The sequence below is a fragment of the Podarcis liolepis genome (genome assembly GCF_965112155.1).
Source record: "Podarcis liolepis genome assembly, chromosome: 2".
NCBI classification, from domain to species: Eukaryota; Metazoa; Chordata; class Lepidosauria; order Squamata; family Lacertidae; genus Podarcis; species Podarcis liolepis.
This window is the reverse complement of record NC_139555.1, coordinates 70,714,287-70,735,527: the sequence shown is the minus strand read 5'-3', so window position 1 is coordinate 70,735,527 and position 21,241 is coordinate 70,714,287. Positions and strand designations below refer to the sequence as shown.

General features: G+C 45.1%; 1 protein-coding gene and 1 long non-coding RNA gene across 12 annotated transcripts in view; both read right to left on the bottom strand.

The window, feature by feature from the left end:
• The window catches only part of RBM6 (RNA binding motif protein 6), a 56,615-nt gene that overhangs the window by 12,460 nt on the left and 22,914 nt on the right, over positions 1–21,241 (bottom strand). For all 11 annotated transcript variants that reach the window (XM_083488652.1, XM_083488653.1, XM_083488654.1 and 8 more), the window contains exon 7: positions 874–948. In XM_083488652.1, the coding sequence (XP_083344778.1) occupies positions 874–948 (75 nt within the window). The remainder of the gene's footprint in view (positions 1–873; positions 949–21,241) is intronic.
• On the bottom strand, positions 3,609–20,831 carry LOC310700022. Its single transcript, XR_014522365.1, has 2 exons — positions 10,980–20,831; positions 3,609–3,835 (listed from the first exon to the last, which is right to left on the bottom strand). It is a non-coding gene; the product is annotated as an uncharacterized lncRNA (long non-coding RNA).

Below are 21,241 nucleotides of genomic sequence, written 5' to 3'. Positions count from 1 at the left end.
GCTCCCCCTGGCCCCCAAATTACACGTTATTGGAGTGACGCAAGCAGGAAGCTCCCATGCATCTGCTCATAGTGTAGTTTAGGCCTTAGGCAAGCAGCACCAGAGCCTATGTCATGAAGAGGTCTTGAGTTCAATGGAACAAAATCTCAAAGCTGTTGATTATCATCACTCCTCATTGGCAATATCCAAGTCTTATGTACTTCATTGGAATTTCCTTGTAATAAAACCTGCTCTTGATCAAGCTACCTGTGAAGCTTATTTTCTTCATTGTTTACAGCAGCCCTATATATTACAAAACATTTTGCAGTAGTGCAGGTTCCTTTTTTGCGCATACTGAAAACACTGCTGTTTAGATAAGCCTACCCAGATACTTAGGAAGTTGAGGTAATTTTAATCTGTTTTAGGATTTCAACTTTTGTATGTTTTAAAGTAGGGTTATAATTTTTTCTTTATTTTACTGTTTACCAAAGTTGTAAACCACTTTGAGGGGTTGTTTTTTTTTTCTTCTTACAGTCAAGCAGTGTATAAATTTTATGAAATAAACAGATAAATAAAGCAAATAAACGGGGGAAATACCTCTGGGATTTTTATACTAGACGCCAATTCACAAAAGCCTCATTTAATTCGAGGAAGAATTCTCAACTCAGAAAGCATCTAGTTTTGTGCACATTCCCTCCCCTGCCAATGGGGAAACCCTGGCAGCACCATCCCATGTGGGCTTAGGAAGATTCCACATCCAAAAAAATCACATTTATTTTCTCCCCCCCCCAGAAAGTAGCACACCAACAGGATAGCATTCAACGCACTGTATCTGTGGTCTAATTCTCAATGCTCTTTCTGAAATAACTTGCCGTTCTCTTTCCATATACTCACACGCCTGCAGTGCCAGAATTCAGGCGACTGGCTGTATTCCAGAGTCACTTCTTTACCACCAATCACAAGGTGTCCCTATTAAAATCAAAAAGAGAAAGGGGAATTTACATGCCAAACGTAACAAAAAACAAACAAACCTGAAGAGGGACTTTATTGGGGAAAGTCATGTGGCTGATTTAAACACCTGAAATGTTGGAAATGAATGAAAACAAACAAGGAAAAGGTGACTTGCATTTCAGATACATTGATTCTATACTGCTATAAGCTGACAGAGCAAAAATCTCACACGTTAACTCTACAAAATGGAGATGATCAAACTAAGTTTTAGCCATATGCTACAAATACAGGCTGGACTTAATAAAGCAAATTTAATGGTAAAGACATTTACACTCTGATCCTAAAGAAGCCACTGCTTGTCTAGTTTGCCTGCCATGTCACTGTGGCACAGACATGTAACAGCATGTTTTAGTAGAGATTTTTGGAGTTGGAAGGGACTGTAAGGGTCATCTAGTCCAACCCCTGAAGGAATCTTTCACCTTGAACCCACAACCCTGACTGAGCTATGTTGTGCTGATATGACTGCTACCCAGTCATATGAGGTCCAGCACCGAGGGCCTTCTGGTGGTTTCCTCCCTGTGAGAAGTGAGGTTACAGGGAATCAGGCAGAGGGCCTTCTCAGTAGTGGCACCTGCCCTGTGGAACGCCCTTCCTTCAGATGTCAAGGAAATAAACAACTGACTTCTAGAAGACATCTGAAGGCAGCCCTGTTTAGAGGACTTTTTAATATTTGATGTTTTATTCTGTTTTTAGTCCTCTGTTGGGAGTTGCTCAGAGCGCCTGGGGAAACCCAGTCAGATGGGTGGGGTATAAATAATAAAATTATTATTATTATTATTACCCCATACCTGATCCTAAATGGTGTGTGGTAGTGCAGAAAATCTTAGGGCTTAAAAAATAATAATTACTTTTTCCTTACATGTCTCTTAAGTCTCGGATGCATATTTATTTCATTGGCAAGCTTGATGCTTGACTTGCAGGCTGAACACAAGGCTTAAGCAATATCTTAAAACACGTCTCCCTTTAAAAGCTTTGTCAGAAAAGGTAGGTTACATCTCAAGAGATTCTCAGGAGAGCTCGTCTTATGATGAAAGCAAACAGGTGACACTTTGCCAATTAGAATCAACTTATGAAATATTAAGCACTGAAAACTTGTGATGGCCTACATAAGAGGATTTAATGTTCAGCTGATATGTGGTACTCAAGTTTATTAAAACGAAAGAAATATCCTGTAATCAGAACAGTCGGTTCCTTCAAAGGATGACTAGAAGAAAGTAAAATACCCGCCTCTCTACACTTTTAACCTGTCATCGATATAATTATGATGAAAAGGTGACGGACACATATCTAGCACCATTTTACAATACAGGAAATGCTTCTGGCACTAACACATTGCTCTTTACCGAAAAACAGGAAGAAACAAAACCGGCACCTTCTTTTGACAAAACACAAAGGAACGATCACTCCAGAGTTCTGTTATAAACTCCAGTGGGTTGGCAGACCTGCCAGAGCAGATGGGATGTGTGCATGAAGGGCTACGGGGGGGGGGGGAGTCCTATCATATCTGATGGTACAAAACTGGGTCTTACCATATATGACAGCCCTTCAAATATTAGTTCCATGGAATAAAGGCAAGAGAGTCGTTTTAAGAAAAGCTCCCAAGATGGGCGTGTTTAACATCTATTTACGGGAGATCTGCATATGTCCCATGACAGCAAAGATAAAAAGGTGCCTAGCAGATATAATTTGTTTTTCTTGATTCAATTTCCTACTCACTCCCTAGATAGATTTGTAATTTCCATCCCAAGTGGTATTCACAAGTGACTCCAATAATATTCTATTTAAATTAGCAACAAAACCAGTATCCCCCCCCCCCATGGATATCCAAATCCAAACTTGTTCTCTATAATTTGGTTCAGACATCATCTCCCTTCAAGTTCCATTAGTCAATTTTATCATCTGTGAGGATTCTGTGGTAAAACATTAAAGTGTAGCCCCAGCAGATATCCTACTACCATATTTGAAGACATGCATTTCTGGAGTCAACCCAAACTAAAGCAAGCTATGACAGATCAAGCAAGTTAAACTAATTATAAAGTTTTATTAAGCTAAGACTAAGCAACATACACAGATATATTGCTTCTAATTCCTCCAAGTCCAGGTCAACCCTGAGTTTAGTTTTTCTTCCTTCCTTTCTTTTCCCGCTAGCCCATTCAGACAACAGCCTTTTATCTACTCTGACCTTTTCCCTTCAAAATTTGAGGGTCTTTTCTGATTGGCTCCCTAAATTGTATCTTCCTCTGGGGATAACCTCTGGCCCGGCTGTTAGCTTATTTCACAGACAGGAACACGGTACAGCATGCCTCCCCCTTAACCTAGACTTTGTCAGACTCTGATGCTAAAACTCTGATGCCCTCCTGTGCTCATTAAATTGTTAAAGGGTTGGGCCTATGCAAATTTGCTACTAAATGTCTGTATTGTATTCATCAAATCTTTTAGAGGTCTTACGCAAACAAGTACACTTCTAAATAGGTACCAAGCATTACTTCTGCTAATTTTGTTATTTCCAAATGCTTTTAGCTATCATGCTTACTCAAAGCATGATTTATCAGTCATATATTAAATGAAAATGCATGTATTCTTCTAGTCCTACACAAATGAAAGAAAAACCAGGAGCCTTTGTTTTTACAACAATTTTTTACTTAAGTCAGATTATTACAAGCAAAGAATTTTCTGTCTATCAAGGCTAATTTGTTAACAGCAGTAATATATGAATTTCTTCGGTTTGTTGTGTTTTTATACTCTGATGTTCCAATTAAGATTCTCAAACTGAAGATCACAGTTTCGTTGCGCTCCACATATTCCTAAATGTGAGGTGGATTCCAACCTGGAAACAGCTGATCTCCTGAAACACAAAAAGCATTCATGAACACTAACATAGCTATATTACTTATTAGCATATTTTTATATTGCTTTATTAACAATCATAGTTACTACTTACCAGATGCAGTCATCAACAACAAGCTTTTCTTTCTTTATAAGAACCGCTTAATAGTGGCTGTGTTAGCAATGCTGCATTGACCTTGGATCCCTCAAAATTTCAAGAAGTCAGAAACTACATTAGCCTGCTCACCAACTTCTTGCCATCACAGGACAACACTCCAGGGGAAAGGTGTTGGGTGGGTTTGGTTTTTTTGAACCCTTTTCTATTTCTATCTCAGAGACTATAGCTTTAAAACTCATATAATTAATTTTATAATGAATGATTTTAGAGTGTTGTTTATGCTGTACTTTTGTACTGTTTTATTGTTGTTAGCCGCCCTGAGTCCGGCTTCGGCTGGGGAGGGCGGGATATACCGTATTTTTCGCTCTATAGGACGCACTTTTTCCCCTTCAAAAATGAAGGGGAAATGTGTGTGCGTCCTATGGAGCAAAGACGCCATAGCCCCGCGACCCTCTCCCGGCTGGAGAGGTGACGCGCGGCTATGGCAGGAGCCTTTCCGCTGCTCCCTGACCTGCTCTTTGGGGCTGGTGGTGGGCTTCCCCCCACCAGCCCCAAAGAGCAGGTCGAAAGGAACCTGAAGCCTGGAGAACAAGAGGGGTCAGTGCACACCGACCCCTCTCGCTCTCCAGGCTTCCAAGGTAGCCGCCTGAACGGCACCTTGTTTTAGAGCGGGAAAACAAGAGGGGGAAAGTTCTCCCCCTCTCTGTGCAGCGCCTCTTGCCGCTTCACTGAAGGGGCGCTGGGCAGAGAGGGGGAGAATTTTTTTTTCTTATTCTCCCCCCTCTAAAACAAAGTGTGTCCTATTGTCCGGTGCATCCTATGGTGCGAAAAATACGGTAAATAAAATTTATTATTATTATCTCCGTACTTTAGCACATTTTTAAAGGAAGGAGAATGAAGCACCTAAGTGATGTTTAACATTTCACTTCTTTTAAGAATAATTTTTCTTATTACATTTTTATCCTAGCCTTCCCCCCTGCTCACATGCATCCTTCTACCGCGCTCTGCCCAAGACGTGTCTTTATGCTGCTTCTATTTTCCATTCCCAAAACAGATTATACGCAGAGATTTTCAAGCAGTCTCTGATACACTGAGTTTTATTTCCTGACAGATCATCACCATAAATGGCACATTCTGGTCAAAGGGTGAGAGCCAATGTAGCATGGGCAGGCATCTGCTCACGCAAAGGAACTTCTCTTTTCTCTCCCCTCCCACCTGCAGCCCCCAACTGCCCTGGAGGGTTGGGGGACCCTCTGTCACAGATTTTGGGGGCACACAGGACTGTAGGGGAAAAGAAACAGGAAGTCCCATTTGCACAAGTGGGTTGTCACTGAACAAGTGGACAGATATCACTGGATATCAACCATACTCACATACACTTTCTTTTTAAAAATAAAAATAAGAAATAAGAAGAGCCGATAGGTGGGTGTGAAATGTACACCATTACATTTCTGGATTATAAAGCATTAATAATAAGGGCCAAATGACATGTTAAACACAGAGATGCATAAAATAGCTTCCGGAGCATTGCATTTTCAGCAGAGAAGCACAGAGAGTAAACCTTTTTCACCCACTGCAACCACCCCTCTCCTTGCACTGCCGATATGTTTCTAAAACCCCATGAATGAGGTGAGGAAAAAGCAAGTGGGGAAAGAGGCATGTGCAGGTAAGTGTAAGCACAGTACAGAATTGTCCTTCCAAACCTGCTTTGCTCTACAAAAAGCAACAACTAGGAATTAAATACCTGGAATGCTGCAAACTTAATTTTAAAGATCTGATATACACACCCGTATCTCAAACTGTTTTGAAGATCGTCTCATGGCATGTAATATGGATGAGCGGGAGGGGGGGACGGGGGGGAACGGATGACTGCTGCTTAAGAAAAGCAAGCCTAAAGCTCACTTCCATATACTAGCAGCTGTGTGATGCTTGGAGCCCTTGCCATTGTTTCCTTAATTGAAATCTAGATATGTGGTCTCAATACATCTTCAGGAATTAATCATTCAAAGTTAAGTGTAAATCGGTTTACAACACAGTTACTATACAACTGCCATTTTGAAATAAAAATTAGTGTCAAGAAATAGTATTATTTTCACAGAGAAATCCTTCTGAATTGCAATGTTAACAGAAAAGAATGTTGCCCAACTCTTCACACTATATCTTACAATACTTTCAAAATCCATGTAGTCTAATGCTCAAGGCTAAGGTTGATTAATGTTGAATCATTCCACAACTTTTAAAAAAGGATGGCACACTTTGATCATTACAATTTGGGCCCTATTAATAGAAACCCGCACAATGCGGCTTTCCATTCTTCCACCCACCCACAAACTGGCTTGGGGAAGATCAGACAAACCCCCAGAACAGCATGTGGGGGGAGGAGAGGAGGGATCCATGCATGTAGTGAGCTGAAATGTTTGTGCTGATGGAAAAACGGAAAGTGTGACATTCCTCCCTTTGTTCTCCCTATCTGATGGGTGGCTGCTAAATTCATCAGCTTGCCTTTACATCAATCCAGACATTTGGGACAGGTGAGAACTACACAGGAAGGGGTGAGAAGAGGAAACTGCCGCCTGTTTAACCAAGTGGGTAACATGTTTATAAAACTGTACACAACAGGACATGCTAGCACCCAGTTTCTTCTGCTGCTTGCTTCAGGTACCGTATTTTTCGCCCCATAAGACGCACTTTTTCCTCTCCAAAAATGAAGAGGAAATCGGGGGTGCGTCTTATGGGGCGAATGCCTGCAAGCCTCGCGCCCTCGGCAGGAGGTCCCACCGGGTGCGCGAGGCTTGGGGCGGCAGCCTGTCGCCCGAAGCACGGGGAGCCCTCGGGAGGGCTCCCCCTGCTTCGGGCGAGTGTCTGCAAGCCTCGCGCACCCGGCAGGAGGTCCCACCGGGTGCGCGAGGCTTGGGGCGGCAGCGGACTTCTAGCTTCTAGGTGCGCGCAAGCAGTCCGCTGCCGCCCCAAGCCTGGCGCACCCGGCAGGGGGTGCGCGGGGCTTGGGGCGGCAGCGGACTGCTTGCGCGCACCTAGAAGCTAGCAGTCCGCTGCCGCCCCAAGCCTGGCGCACCCGGCAGGAGGTCCCACCGGGTGCGCCAGGCTTGGGGCGGCAGCGGACTGCTAGCTTCTAGGTGCGCGCAAGCAGTCCGCTGCCGCCCCAAGCCTCGCGCACCCGGCAGGGGGTGCGCGAGGCTTGGGGCGGCAGCGGACTGCTTGCGCGCACCTAGAAGCTAGCAGTCCGCTGCCGCCCCAAGCCTGGCGCACCCGCAGGAGGTCCCACCGGGTGCGCCAGGCTTGGGGCGGCAGCGGACTGCTAGCTTCTAGGTGCGCGCAAGCAGTCCGCTGCCGCCCCAAGCCTGGCGCACCCGGTGGGACCTCCTGCGGGTGCGCCAGGCTTGGGGCGGCAGCCTGTCGCCCGAAGCACGGGGAGCCCTCGGGAGGGCTCCCCCTGCTTCGGGCGAGTGTCTGCAAGCCTCGCGCACCCGACAGGAGGTCCCACCGGGTGCGCGAGGCTTGGGGCGGCAGCGGACTGCTAGCTTCTAGGTGCGCGCAAGCAGTCCGCTGCCGCCCCAAGCCTGGCGCACCCGGCAGGGGGTGCGCGAGGCTTGGGGCGGCAGCGGACTGCTTGCGCGCACCTAGAAGCTAGCAGTCCGCTGCCGCCCCAAGCCTGGCGCACCCGCAGGAGGTCCCACCCCGGCAGGGGGTGCGCGAGGCTTGGGGCGGCAGCGGACTGCTTGCGCGCACCTAGAAGCTAGCAGTCCGCTGCCGCCCCAAGCCTGGCGCACCCGCAGGAGGTCCCACCGGGTGCGCGAGGCTTGGGGCGGCAGCGGACTGCTTGCGCGCACCTAGAAGCTAGCAGTCCGCTGCCGCCCCAAGCCTGGCGCACCCGGCAGGAGGTCCCACCGGGTGCGCCAGGCTTGGGGCGGCAGCGGACTGCTAGCTTCTAGGTGCGCGCAAGCAGTCCGCTGCCGCCCCAAGCCTGGCGCACCCGGTGGGACCTCCTGCCAGGTGCGCCAGGCTTGGGGCGGCAGCGGACTGCTTGCGCACACCTAGAAGCTAGCAGTCCGCTGCCGCCCCAAGCCTGGCGCACCCGCAGGAGGTCCCACCGGGTGCGCCAGGCTTGGGGCGGCAGCGGACTGCTAGCTTCTAGGTGCGCGCAAGCAGTCCGCTGCCGCCCCAAGCCTGGCCACCCGGCAGGGGGTGCGCGAGGCTTGGGGCGGCAGCGGACTGCTTGCGCGCACCTAGAAGCTAGCAGTCCGCTGCCGCCCCAAGCCTGGCGCACCCGGCAGGAGGTCCCACCGGGTGCGCCAGGCTTGGGGCGGCAGCGGACTGCTAGCTTCTAGGTGCGCGCAAGCAGTCCGCTGCCGCCCCAAGCCTGGCGCACCCGGCAGGAGGTCCCACCGGGTGCGCCAGGCTTGGGGCGGCAGCGGACTGCTAGCTTCTAGGTGCACGCAAGCAGTCCGCTGCCGCCCCAAGCCTGGCGCACCCGGTGGGACCTCCTGCCGGGTGCGCCAGGCTTGGGGCGGCAGCGGACTGCTTGCGCGCACCTAGAAGCTTGGGGCGCACTGAGCTCAGCACGCCCCAAGCTCCTGGTATAGCGCAGCGATCCGCTAGCCCTGGGAGAGCCCCGCGGCTCTCCCAGGGCTAGCGGACTGCTTGCCGGCACGCAGAAGCTTGGGGCGCGCTGAGCTCCGCACGCCCCAAGCTCCTGGTGTAGCGCAGCGCACCTGGGGGGGAAATAAATTTTTTTTCCTTTATTTCCCCCCCAAAAATCTAGGTGCGTCTTATGGGCCGGTGCGTCTTATGGGGCGAAAAATACGGTATTCTCCCCACCACCATTCTTTTAAATTATGGCAAGGGTGCAACAGAATAGGGAAAGCCTAGAGTCAGTGTCAAGCTAAATGAGGGTGTTTCCAGGCAGTTCCTAACACTGTGAATTTGATATTTATATACAGTAGGCTAGATGTGGGATGTTTCACACTGTCTCGCTTTGTGTGTGTGAACATCTTGCTATCTTTTGTCCACGCTAGTATCTATGTCATGCTTGAGTTAGGTTAGGGTACAATTCATTTGAACAACTCCTATCTTTAAATTTGTCTCCTTTTCTTTGCCCAAATCCCCTCTGGCTGGTCAGTTCAGCATGAGTCTTGAGCTGCCAGAAACTCTGGCTGATCATTGTGAATTCTCCAGGGCTTCCAATCCCGCAGAAAAATTCCTCTTTCTTCTGTGCTCCACACAGAGGAAGCTCTTTTACTCACACAGGGAAGACTTTGAGGGAATTGGATGGGAGAGCACACACATGAATGCCAAAACAATTCGAGATTTAAAGCAACTGCGGCTGTTATTCAGTGTTGGAGACACTCTTACAAAAAGATGGATAATTAGTTTGCTTAAAGCAAATAAGAAAATGTACTTATTACCACAAATGTGGCTCTCAAAAGTCCTTCTAAACATTACTAAAACCCTTTTCCAATTCACCACAATTTTAAAAGGCAGTGATAGGAAACTTTTTTTAAAAAAAAAGCATTACATTCTTAAAGAAGTATCACACTTGTTTGTTTAAGCAGTATATTTACTAATAGCTCAGGGTGCAATCCAGTCATCGTTGTTCCTGTTGTTAAAATTTGTTAGTCACTTTATCTTGCCCAAGGCAACCCAAAATGATTTACAACCAAGCCCCCCACAGAAACATTAAAACCATTTTACATTAATACATCCCACCCATTTCTAAAAGCTCACAGACAGTTAAAGACCTGGTTATAGAGATGTTTTTGCCTGGTGCCTAAAGATATATAATGATGGTGCCAGGCAAGCTTCCCTGCGGAGAGCATCCTGCAAACAGGCAGCCAATTATTGCTTAGGTGTTCCCCCAGAAAGGCTTCTGATCCAGCAAAAGCCTCTGCTAATAGAAAACCCAATTTGGGGGGCTGCAGGGGCACTAGCAAAAACTGCCTTCCTCCCTTAGCAGATGGGTCCACTGAATCAAAAGCCCTTCTGAGAGCACAAGAGCACCAACTGGATTCCACCCTTAATATTTAAACACCTTATAACCAAAATAGCATTTTAGCACTTGCTTTCGGACATTTTCCCATTTTGCGTATGGCCACTCCCTATTACAAATAAGTTTTCAGCCATTTTTGGGTCTTCTCCATTTTTGTAAAAGGTAAAATTTGGAAACATTCCTATTGAATTCAATGGGACTTATTCCCAAATCCATTTGTAAGAATGTAAATTCAGGAAATATTTTACACTTCAACACCTGCTGAGCAACCCTCAAACATATGCCTTAAACTCTCTGTCAGCTGCAGAAAAATCTGGAGTGTGTTTTAGCCTGCACATCTTGCTCAGAAGCAGCCCTTGCCAGCTTTACCAATACTCATCATGGTCCTGTGTGAAATAACAGTGCATTTTAAAGGACACCAATGCACATATCCCGATCGCTGCACATCACAGGGGAAGATAACTTCTAGTGGGCAAGCTTGTATGCCATTATTATCTTCTTCTCAGTGAGGAAGTCCAGGTTTCATCAGAACACCACTTAATTGAAGTATTATGACTGGATATTTAATTGGATGTTTTTTATTGGAAAATCAATAAAAATGATTTTTTTTAAAAAAAACACCACTTGAAAAACATAGGGCTCAAATATACAAATTCTAGAATGCTATCCAATGAAGAATACTTCTAACACTACTTTCTCTTGCTTGCACTCTGAGAAGTACAAGGAAGTGGTTGAAATGCTGGCCAAAGTCATGCTTGGGAAGAGGCAAATCACCAAAGTCATAATAGCAGAGGAAGGCTCTCCATGCTGTTCTGGTATGGAATCTTAACACACATGCTATAATAAAATTTAGTCATAGACACATACAGAGAAGCAGCAGACATACGCAAGTTACAAATGGAGCCACAGTTTGGGTCTCCTGGGAGAGAGGGCATTAATCACAGCAAAATGTATAAAAAATAGAATTTATAGCTCAACATCTTCTTATTTAGATTCTATTTTCAGTCACCCCATATGGGCACACCATTATAGAGCACTTACTGTGATCATGCAGATAGGAATTAGATGGCTGTCAAAGGACAAAACACAGGGTCAGCCTAACAGAGCATTTCAAAGATTTGAAAATGGAGGCAGGGAGAGGTTCCTGGACTTCAGACCCAACCCCCAAAGATTGAATGTCCGCTAATTTCAACTTGTACAGTGCTATTCCCAAAGACTTTGTCAATGAAGAACCATTGCATTTTCAGTATATACTATTTTCAGTTCCTCATTTAGCCAGATAACCATGCCAAGGCACGCAGATCTTTAGCAGTGTGACCTTTGCTTTGTATCTCTCTTGCTCTTACACTGTCCTGTGGTATTATAGGAAAGAAGACACAGCAGGAAAAGGCCACCTCATCATGACCTACTCTAGTTGGGCCACCCTCAAGGCTAATCTGTTGTCCTGTGAGAAGACCTTCTCCAACCCCAAATGCCTTGTGGTAATGATCCTGATGACTTCTAATATTGTTTGGTCAGTGGGTGGTATTCATCTAAGTTTTACTCAGGGCAGAACCATCGAAATTAATGAACATGACTAAGGTAGGTACAATGATTTTCAATTGATCTGCTCCGAATAAAACCGGACTACCGCCTTGTTAGTGGTGGTGGACTTTTTAAAAAATGCTTTTTGTAAGCCACCTTGGAAATATGTTCAACCTGAAAGGTCAAATTTAAATAAAAACCAAAACACAAAAATACAGAGTTTGTTCCCAAATTGCGCATAGGTTCATTTTAAAAAACAAACTTTCAAACTTCTAATTCAAGGGGTTCCCTTTTGTCACAGGAGGCTTAGAAACAAGTATTGTAATCTGAACCTAAGACGATAAAGTTCCAAACTCAGATACTCAGTGGAGGCCAAAGTTCTTGAGGAAGACTTAAGGAGATGTGACAGCACCATATTGGAGAATCCAGAGAGATAACTTACAAAGCACTCTCAGGTTGAGCAGTAACAGAATTTTAGGAAACTCTTTTAATGGGGGGAGGGTGTCACAAGATAAGCTTAGGGTCTCTACAGTTGCAGAACTATTTGTTGCTTTATTTCTTTGATGGTGTATTTTACTATGTCTTGTCTATTTTATAAATTTGATTAGTTGGTTTTTATTTTGTGTTCTGTACCCCATCCTTGTATCTGCATTCACAAAGGGCAGCCTATAAATGTTTTTAATAAATAAAAATAATGCCTCTACCAACAGATGAGCACTCATTCAATTGTGTTGCATGTTAAAACTAGACCTTTGTGGATCAAAGGGCGACAGCTGAACTAGTTGTTACTAGTATGAGCTTTCATTTTATTGCCATTGCCAAGATCTTATGGCAACTATGGAAAATGTAGGACAAAGTACATAGCCGCTCCAATAGTCCCTTGTGATTTTGTGAAAAAAGCAGCTTTCTCTGAGATGCAAGATTCGTCTTTTGCTAACCTGAATTGGTCAACTATAGTCTGGAAGAATATTATATACAGGAATCCTTGCCGTTACATTTGGTACAACTTTTGTGAGCTCTCAATGGTATTTTTAGAATTTCACTTACATCTTCTGCAAGCCCTGCTCAATTGCAAACACCCATGTTCACACAATCCTTAGTGCAAAGGTGTGGTGCTCTCTAAATGTTACAGGACTACAACTCACAACAGCCACAGCCAGCATGACCAATGGTGAGTGATGTTGAGAACTGAAGACAAATAATATATGGAGGGCATCATCTTGACTATTCCTGCCACAGAGGGTCTTCTCAAAGATGTAACAAATTTATTGCAGCATACTTATTTTCCGGACCAGAGCCCAAGAAAAGTAGGGGGGAAATGTGTGACCATTGTTTTAACAAAGCTAGGACAAAAAACAGAAGAGATAGTGGTGGATGTGTCACTCCTGTGCATGGTACAGGTTGCATGGAACCCAATAAAATTATTACAAGATCCATGTTTCCCACTAGTCATGAACAGATATAGCAAGATCAGTTGTGAGTAAATACCTTACAGAGGGACAATATTTGCTGCAGTGATCTAGCCATTTGATGGACTGTACAAATCCTAAGAACAGCTTACTCATTAAAGAAAGGTCCCCTTCTGTAGGTGTCCACTGGTGACCATGCTACATCTTTTCATCACCAGTGGCTGTTAGTTATGAGTGGATGTCGCCACACTGGTTGAATTATCCATTTCTGCTCTCCTGGATACTGTGACATACCAACTTCTACTGACTCTTTGACCTTTCATTTTAATGCACACATTTCCCCCTTCTCCCCTCTGAACTTGCCATAACTTGCTATATACCAGGCCCCTTAAATTACCACTTATGGATCTAACAGTGGGCTTTGTCCTATGGAAAGACAGACCACAAACACATGTTAGTGTTTAAGGTTCCGGCAGATTTTGTTTTTGTTGCGACAGACCAACAGAGTTACCCTTTTGGAATTTGACTCCATTTGCAACAGTTGTACTTGTCTTTCAAACAATTAAGGTTTCTCATTATCTCCAAATTTTTTTAAAAAAGGTAAAGGACCCCTGACAGTTAAGTCCAGTCGCGAATGACTCTGGGGTTGCGGCGCTCATCTCGCTTTACTGGCCGAGGGAGCCGACGTTTGTCCGCAGTTTTTCTGGATCATGTGGCCAGCATGACTAAGCGCACGGAAACGCCGTTTACCTTCCCGCCGTGGCAGTACCTATTTATCTACTGGCACTTTGACGTGCTTTCGAACTGCTAGGTTGGCAGGAGCAGGGACCAAACAATGGGAGTTCGCCCCATTGCGGGGATTTGAACCGCTGACCTTCCAATCGGCAAGTCCAGGCTCAGTGGTTTACACCACAGTGAATAGTTTGCCCTTAAAAAAGACAGTAATGTCTACAGGGACTTGGATTTTATGCCCTTGCTTCATTGTTGTAGCCAAGGAAAAGGCCTGACCATTACTTCTTTTCGGAACCCTAATGAACAACTAGATCTAACCCACAACGTGTACCCACCATTGGACCATGAGCTTTCAAACTGGTCTTTTAAAAACAGTCCTTAATATTCTTGTCATTAAGGAGATCCCAGATGTCAGTTACTTGGATCCATGAGATAAAAATCCAGGAATAGACAAAGATGACAGCAATAACTTTTATGAAATGCAGGCGCAAGCCGGCACCAGTGAAATGAACAAATATGGGTTGGCAGAACTCCATCCATGAGACTCCTCTGTTAAGAGGTGGGGAGGCACTCATTCCCCCTGTCCACGGAAAAGCTACTCAGGAGTAAGGTTACTAGATTTTTTTCAATGAATCCAGGGACACTTTAAACAAACAAACAAACAAACAAACAAATAAATAGTGTGTGTGTAAAGTTATTTTTTAAAAATTAAGAAGTAATATCTTCTCTTCTGTGGTCTCCTCTGTTGTGCTGCCTTCCTCTGGGTCCCGGCCTGTTTTCTTGGAGGGTTAGCTGTGATTCCACTCCCTCCCTCTCCGTCCTTGCACTACAATCCCCTACAGGCTTACTCAGGAGTAAGTGTTAGCATAAACCCCTTCCTCCTGCTGCTGCCCTGCCCGCACAGGCATCTCCTGCACAGGCACCAGTGAAGTTTGAGAAAATGACTGTGGGATGATCACAGAATCACAAATTTGGAAAGGACCTCTGAGGGGCATCTAGGCCAACCCCCTGCAATGGAGGTAACTCAACAAGAGCAGCCACAACTTAAAAGAACATAAGGCTTCCCTGCTTCATTTACACCTATTGTGACACAGAAGGTACCCCCCCAGCCCCCCAATCTCTCCCTTTTTATCAAAGGGAAGGAGAGGGAGGCAAGCAAGTAGAGGTAGTCTCTTTTAATTTTTTTAAAGGTTCATTTTAATTTTTAAGGTTCATTTTTTAATAAGAAGGGAACAGGAAAGCTGTTTAGGGGGAATCAACATAAACACCCCCCAAATAAACATAAAACATTCCTCCCCTTTTATTTTTTGCTAGTGGGGGTGGGTGCAAGGGAAGAAAAATGAAGCAGCAGCACATAATGATATATAGGGTTGGGGAACCAAATGTGTGAAAAGACAAAGGGAGAATTGGGAAGAGGGAAAAATGGGGAGACAGACAATAACACAGAGAGAGGGGAGGGAAGGCAGTCCAATGTAGCTCACAAACATGAAGAATGGAGCAAAAGAAGCAAGACAATTTCCTCCTCCACCACCACCCTTAACTTTGGAGCAACAGCCTCTGTCTGGGAGAGCGAAGGGAAGGCTTAAGGCAGCATCCTGCTTTCTGCCGGCTTGGTAGCTCAGCTCACAAGCAGGCAGAATGCAGCAAAGGGGGCTTTAAAGGCATGAAAAGGTGCTCCTTCTTCCTCATGAGCAAGCAGGAGAGACAGGGTAGCTTGCAGAGATGTCATGCAGGGAGGCTTCTTCCCTGCACCTCAGCTCTGCCCTTCCAAAGAGCAGCCTTGCCTCTCCTGCTCAAGCAAGCAAGCAGGAGGATCAGGGCTGTTTGCAGAGCTGATGGAGAGGGAGGTTTCTTTTTGTGCGTCAGCTGAAAGGCAGGAGAGTTGCAGCAAAGCCCAGCTGCACCTCCAGCTCCCGAGAAGACCCTGTCTGGAGTGGTAGCGAATGATTGCTTTGGGCTCTGGGGAGGGTCTGGAAGTCCCCAGGAATATGATTAATCCGGGGACATTACATTAAATCTGGGGACATTCAGCGGATGGATTTTGTCTGGGGATAGATTGGTAAATCCGGGGGCTGTCCCCGGGAACCGGAGACATCTGGTAATCATACTCGGGAGAGTTGTAAGACCCCTCTAACAGTGTGGAACTGCAAAAGAATATGCCCAAAAATCACTTTCTCTGCTCCCCCTTCCCTTCAGCGGTACCCTCTGCTGGAGCTCGGTCCTTCCACAAACAGAAGTCTAGATCCAACCACAATGAGTGTTGATAATTCTCAGAGCCCAAACTGGATTTCACCAGATAGCACTGTGTATCATTATCTTGAATGCAAAACTGTTTGTGGCGCTTACTTTCCACAGTTTATTCAGCTTGTGACAAAATAGAAAGGAATTGTGGAGAGCACTGAAGTAGAAGTACCTGGAACTTCTAAACATTCTCCATACACTGGACACACATTTTCAAGGTGGCTGAAGACCTCTGATTTCAGCGTGCTTCTACTGTTTGATTTAGTTTTCAAGTATCTCTGGTTCTTAATCTGGTTAATTGGTTTTAAACTATATGATTTCATTTTTTAGATTTTGCATACAGTGTATATTTTATTGCATATTTAAAAACTTTTGTAAGCCACTTTGTTTACTTGCCAAATGAAAAGGGGAGGATAGAAGCAGCACTAGTAATCCCTCCAAGCACAAAGGCTGTGGAGCATGCTATTTCTCTCCAAAGATAACTAGGTGGCCAGTAGCTGTGTGCCTGCAGATGGGGTGAGAAAAGGCCACACATACCCCATCACAATTATGCTTATTCACACATACACAGCCACCCCATCACAGTTACACACATCCATTTACACCCACACTACCGTCAGTAGATGTGAGGAGAGCACAATTTACATGAAAGGACAGTTCCCACCCAGTTCTCCTCACCAAAAAACACACACTCCTATTTGTTGAGCTGGGAGAGGACAGCATGATTTGCATTAGGAATTTTGCAGTGGGAGTAACTCCGGCACCAACATAGGGCATTCTGAAAGGTTCCAACTTGCAATCGGCAAGTTGCCCACATGTGAGTTATAGCACCTAAATATTTTGGCTAGCATCCAACAACGTCAGCAGAATGGTTGGCTTTTACACTTCATGGAAATCTGCTTGAGAAGGTATTCTGACATTCAGGGTAGCTTTTGAGGGACACAAAGGTAATAGAATCACAGAACTGTAGAGTTGGAAAGGTCCATGAGGATCATCTATTCCAACTCCCCGCAATGCAGGAATACTGTATGCAGCTGTCCCATACAGGAATCAAACCTGCAACCTTGGCGTTATCAGACCATGCTTTAACCAACTGAGCTATCCAAAATCCTAAATGCTAAAGGCAGAAGGCTAGAAAGCCCTGCCCAGGAGGTTACACATGGCCCTTTAGATTCCTGCTATTACCCTTGCATCATTCCTATATAGGATTTACTCAGTCAGTGAGGGTAATTCAAACTTACCTCTACAGCAAAGAGGACTCGCTCGCTTCTTGCTACAGGAAAGTTGATATTGTCCGGAATCCCATGGGTAATCTGGATATGACCCTGCAAGCTCTTTTCTGTAATATGCTGCATGATTGCAGCCAGTGAGTAGTTTCTGTAGATGCACACTTTCTGTCATGGATTGCTACCATGTAGCTCACTGCTACTTGGAGCCATGTATGATTTTAATTCCTTTAACCATGCCAGTAAATTAAACAAAAAAGCCAGGATCCACTGGACTCCTAACAGCCCAAACAATCACTTGACTACAACCAATACACAGTAAAAACGAGCTGCAGCAGGAGCAAAGTTTTTCTTCAGTTGTTTCACTAGGCATGTTTACACCACGCATTTCATCACCAGACAGATTCTTGTGAAAAGCTCAATCAGGCAATCAGAATGCACACTAATTTTCAGTCCAACCATGGAAGGACAGTCACAACAGGGTAGCTGTATATGAACTATTGCAGCTACTCAAATATTCATTTCTCTGCCAGCACAGAAAGCACAGAAAAGGAACAGCCTGGATGAAATGTCTCAAGAAAGCAACTTGACTTGACAGAAAGACATCCTGTGCTGTGTCTTCTAAATTGTGAAAGAAAACAATGCTATGGGAAATCTGCCAAGGTTCTTCTAAGAAGTTACAGCATGTCATAAAAAGGATATCAAGGGACTCTTCACCATGAATGCCAAACACAAAATAAAAGTGATCTATAAAAAACTGAAATGTCTCCACACTTGAAGTCCTTGCTTTCACTAAGATTTTCTAAGAAGCACATTTTTTCCTATGGCACAAGATGCATAGAGTTTAAGGCGTCAATGAATAAGCTACAAAATGAGATGATTTTGTTTAAGAATGTTCCAACCTATATGTGAAATACAACAGAATAGTCTTAAACATATACAGTCATACCTCGGGTTACAGACGCTTCAGGTTGCGTTTTTTCTGGTTGCGGACCACCGAAACCCGGAAGTACCGGAACAGGTTACTTCCAGGTTTCGGCGGTCACGCTTTGCACATGCGCAGAAGCACCGAATCGCAACCCGCACGTGCACAGACGCAGGTTGCGAACACTGCGGGTTGCGAATGTGCATCCTCCATGGATCATGTTCGCAACCCGAGATTCCACTGTATAAGAACTTAATCATCTTCATGGCTACAACCTCCGCCTCAACAGTAGATCTATTATCATCACCTCCAAGCCTTCAAGAGCTACTAGTTCTTTTAGGAGAACAAGAAGAGTCCCCTGCACACTGCTTATGTACTATCAATCTGCACACGAGGGACTGTGCGCAGGGCTATTTTTCTGCTTTACTGCAATGCATTGTTTTGGCCTGAGGGAAGCAACTGTACATTCAGTTCTTACAACTGTGTCCTTTATTTATTAATAGGCTTGCATTATGAAAGTTCCATGCATAGTTGTGACACCCTACTTTAAGGCAGGGAAAGTTATCAAAGACAGCACTCAGATGAATGGGCCAGGGGAGGCCTAACACCCTTCTTTATAAGACATGGCCCACTGACTTATTTCTGAAGTGAAGAAAGTTTTATGAGAAGCTATGCCGATATTTCACAGCACACAAACACTTAGTCTGTATATGCTAGCATTGTCAAGTGAAGCTAATATACCCATATAAGATGGTGAACAATGACCAGTCTGCACCCTGACATTCACTGCTGGTGATTTGCATATTGCTTGGTTTTTGCACTTATTGAATAATGAAATTAAAGGGAGGGGGACATAAAATTCACAAAACTACCAATATGATGGGACTTCCCTTGGACACTGCCATTCTGTGTCTTAGTATGGTCTTAGTTGATGTTCTGTCAAGACAGGAAAGGGTTTTCATACTCTCTCATTCTGGCAATAACTAAAATACATCCCTGTATCATCAGAAGCAGGGCTTCATTCTTTTATATAAGGTATGAAAGGATGATTTCAACCAGAAATGTTTTTTGTAAGTTGCAGCATAGTAGGCTGACCCGCGCAGCTGTTACCCTGGAGAAAACCTGATCATTACTCCAGTACCCCAAAGAGGAGGTACAAGAATCCTTCAGAGCATCTCTCCAAGAGATTAGCTTCTTACTACTCGACTTAGTGTGTGCCAAGGGCAAACAGCATGTCCAGTCATGCTGTAGTACAAATAAGGCTTAGAAGCATGCACTTTAATGCCACGTATATTATGTGGGAAGAAAATCGTTCATGTTTCTTTGAGCCAGGGGGTGGTGCCTAATGCCTTGAAGGGGGCAGTAGTGTGACTGTTCCTACAAACCCTTACGTGGACTCTGAGAAAGTTGAGAATTGTCCCTTAGTCACAAATACCACTTCTGGTGGTAAAGCACTGTACAACTTTAGATTTTGGGGGGATATTGGTGGCCCTGCTAAAGACCCTCCTGGAGGACCCATTTTAATCCAGGACTGGTTTGGGGACAGAATTGGCCTTGGATTACCTTCTATGGGAGAGATCTAGGGGAAGCACAACCCTGTTGTTCTTGCTTGATCTCTCAGTGGCTTTTGATAGCATTGACCATGGCATCTGACTAGAGCAGCCTTTCTCAACCCTGGATCTCCAGATGTTGTTGGACTACAACTCCCACCATCCTTGACCACTGGTCCTCCTGGCTAGGAATGATTGGAGTTGTAGTCCAACAACATCTGGGGATCCAAGGTTGAGAAAGCCTGGACTAGAGCATCTCCAGAGTTGGGGATAGTATTTTACCATGATTCCACTCCTACTTAGGGTGGCAGGTTCAGAGAACAGCATTAGATAACCGGGTTGCACGGTGATGCCTATCAGTCAGGGCTTGTGAAACTTCTTCAGCCCAGTGACCAAACTGACATAGGCCACCCCTCTTAAGGGTCACATACCAGTGACTGGCATGGTCAATGTATACAGAGACATGCTACACACATACAAACCACACAAACAGCACACACTCACGACCATGCCACTACCCAATGCACAACTCATTCCTCCCCCTCGCCAAAATGCTGTGTTTCAAAGAGATTACTGCAATGTGTTATACAAGGAGCTGCCTCTGAAGACTGTTCAGAAAGTCCAGCTGGTGCAGAATTCAGTGGCCGGGGTGCTCACGAGGGCAAGTCCATTTGAGCATATTGCGCCAATCCTGGCCCAACTGCATTGGCTGCCAATTAGTTTATGGGCCCGATTCAAAGTGCTGGTTTTGACCTATAAAGCCTTAAATGTCTGAGGACTGCAATACCTCAAGGACAGCCTCTCCTCATATAAACTGACCCAGACCCTGTGATCATCCTCTGATGCCCTTCTTCATGTGCCTCCTCCATGAGAGTGGAGAGGTCCAGAGAGCGGCAACTCAAGAACAGACCTTTTCTGCAGTGGCTTTCCAGTTTGTGGAATGCTCTCCCCAAGGAGGCTCGCCTGGCACCTTCATTATGTATTTTTAGATGCCAGGCAAAAACATTTCTCTTTAAACAGGCCTTTGGCTGGTTAACATTCTATGTCCTTTTAACTGTGTTGTGGGAGGGGGCTACTGTATTAGTCTGTGTTTTTGTTTTAGCATTACAGATGAATATGGTCACTATTTAGTGGTCATATTACTACAGTGGTACCTCAGGTTACATACTCTTCAGGTTACATACGCATCAGGTTACAGACTCCGCTAACCCAGAAATAGTACCTCGGGTTAAGAACTTTGCTTCAGGATGAGAACAGAAATCATGCTCCGGTGGCGCAGCGGCAGCAAGTGGTGCTTCAGGTTAAGAACAGTTTCAGGTTAAGAACGGACCTCCAGAACAAATTAAGTACTTAACGCGAGGTACCACTGTACAGCGTGGACACCTCTTCCAAATCCCACAGCAATAAGAGGTTCCCCTAACCAGAGAAAGAGGACAGAAAGCCTCTTTAGTGCAATCTCAGCAGGATCCTATATTGATATAAGATTTTGCTTTACAAAAACGACTGCCAAAAGATTAACAAGAGTGACTAGAGAAGACAGAAGTGTAAAAGCTACATGGAAAGGACTGTTGTAATCTCTTGGTTAACCAAACGACTCCCCCTTTGTACAGAGGCAAAATATGCAACACAATATTGCCAGCACACGCAATCCAATTATGCAAAGATACGATCGCCAAAGTATTTACACATAGATGAA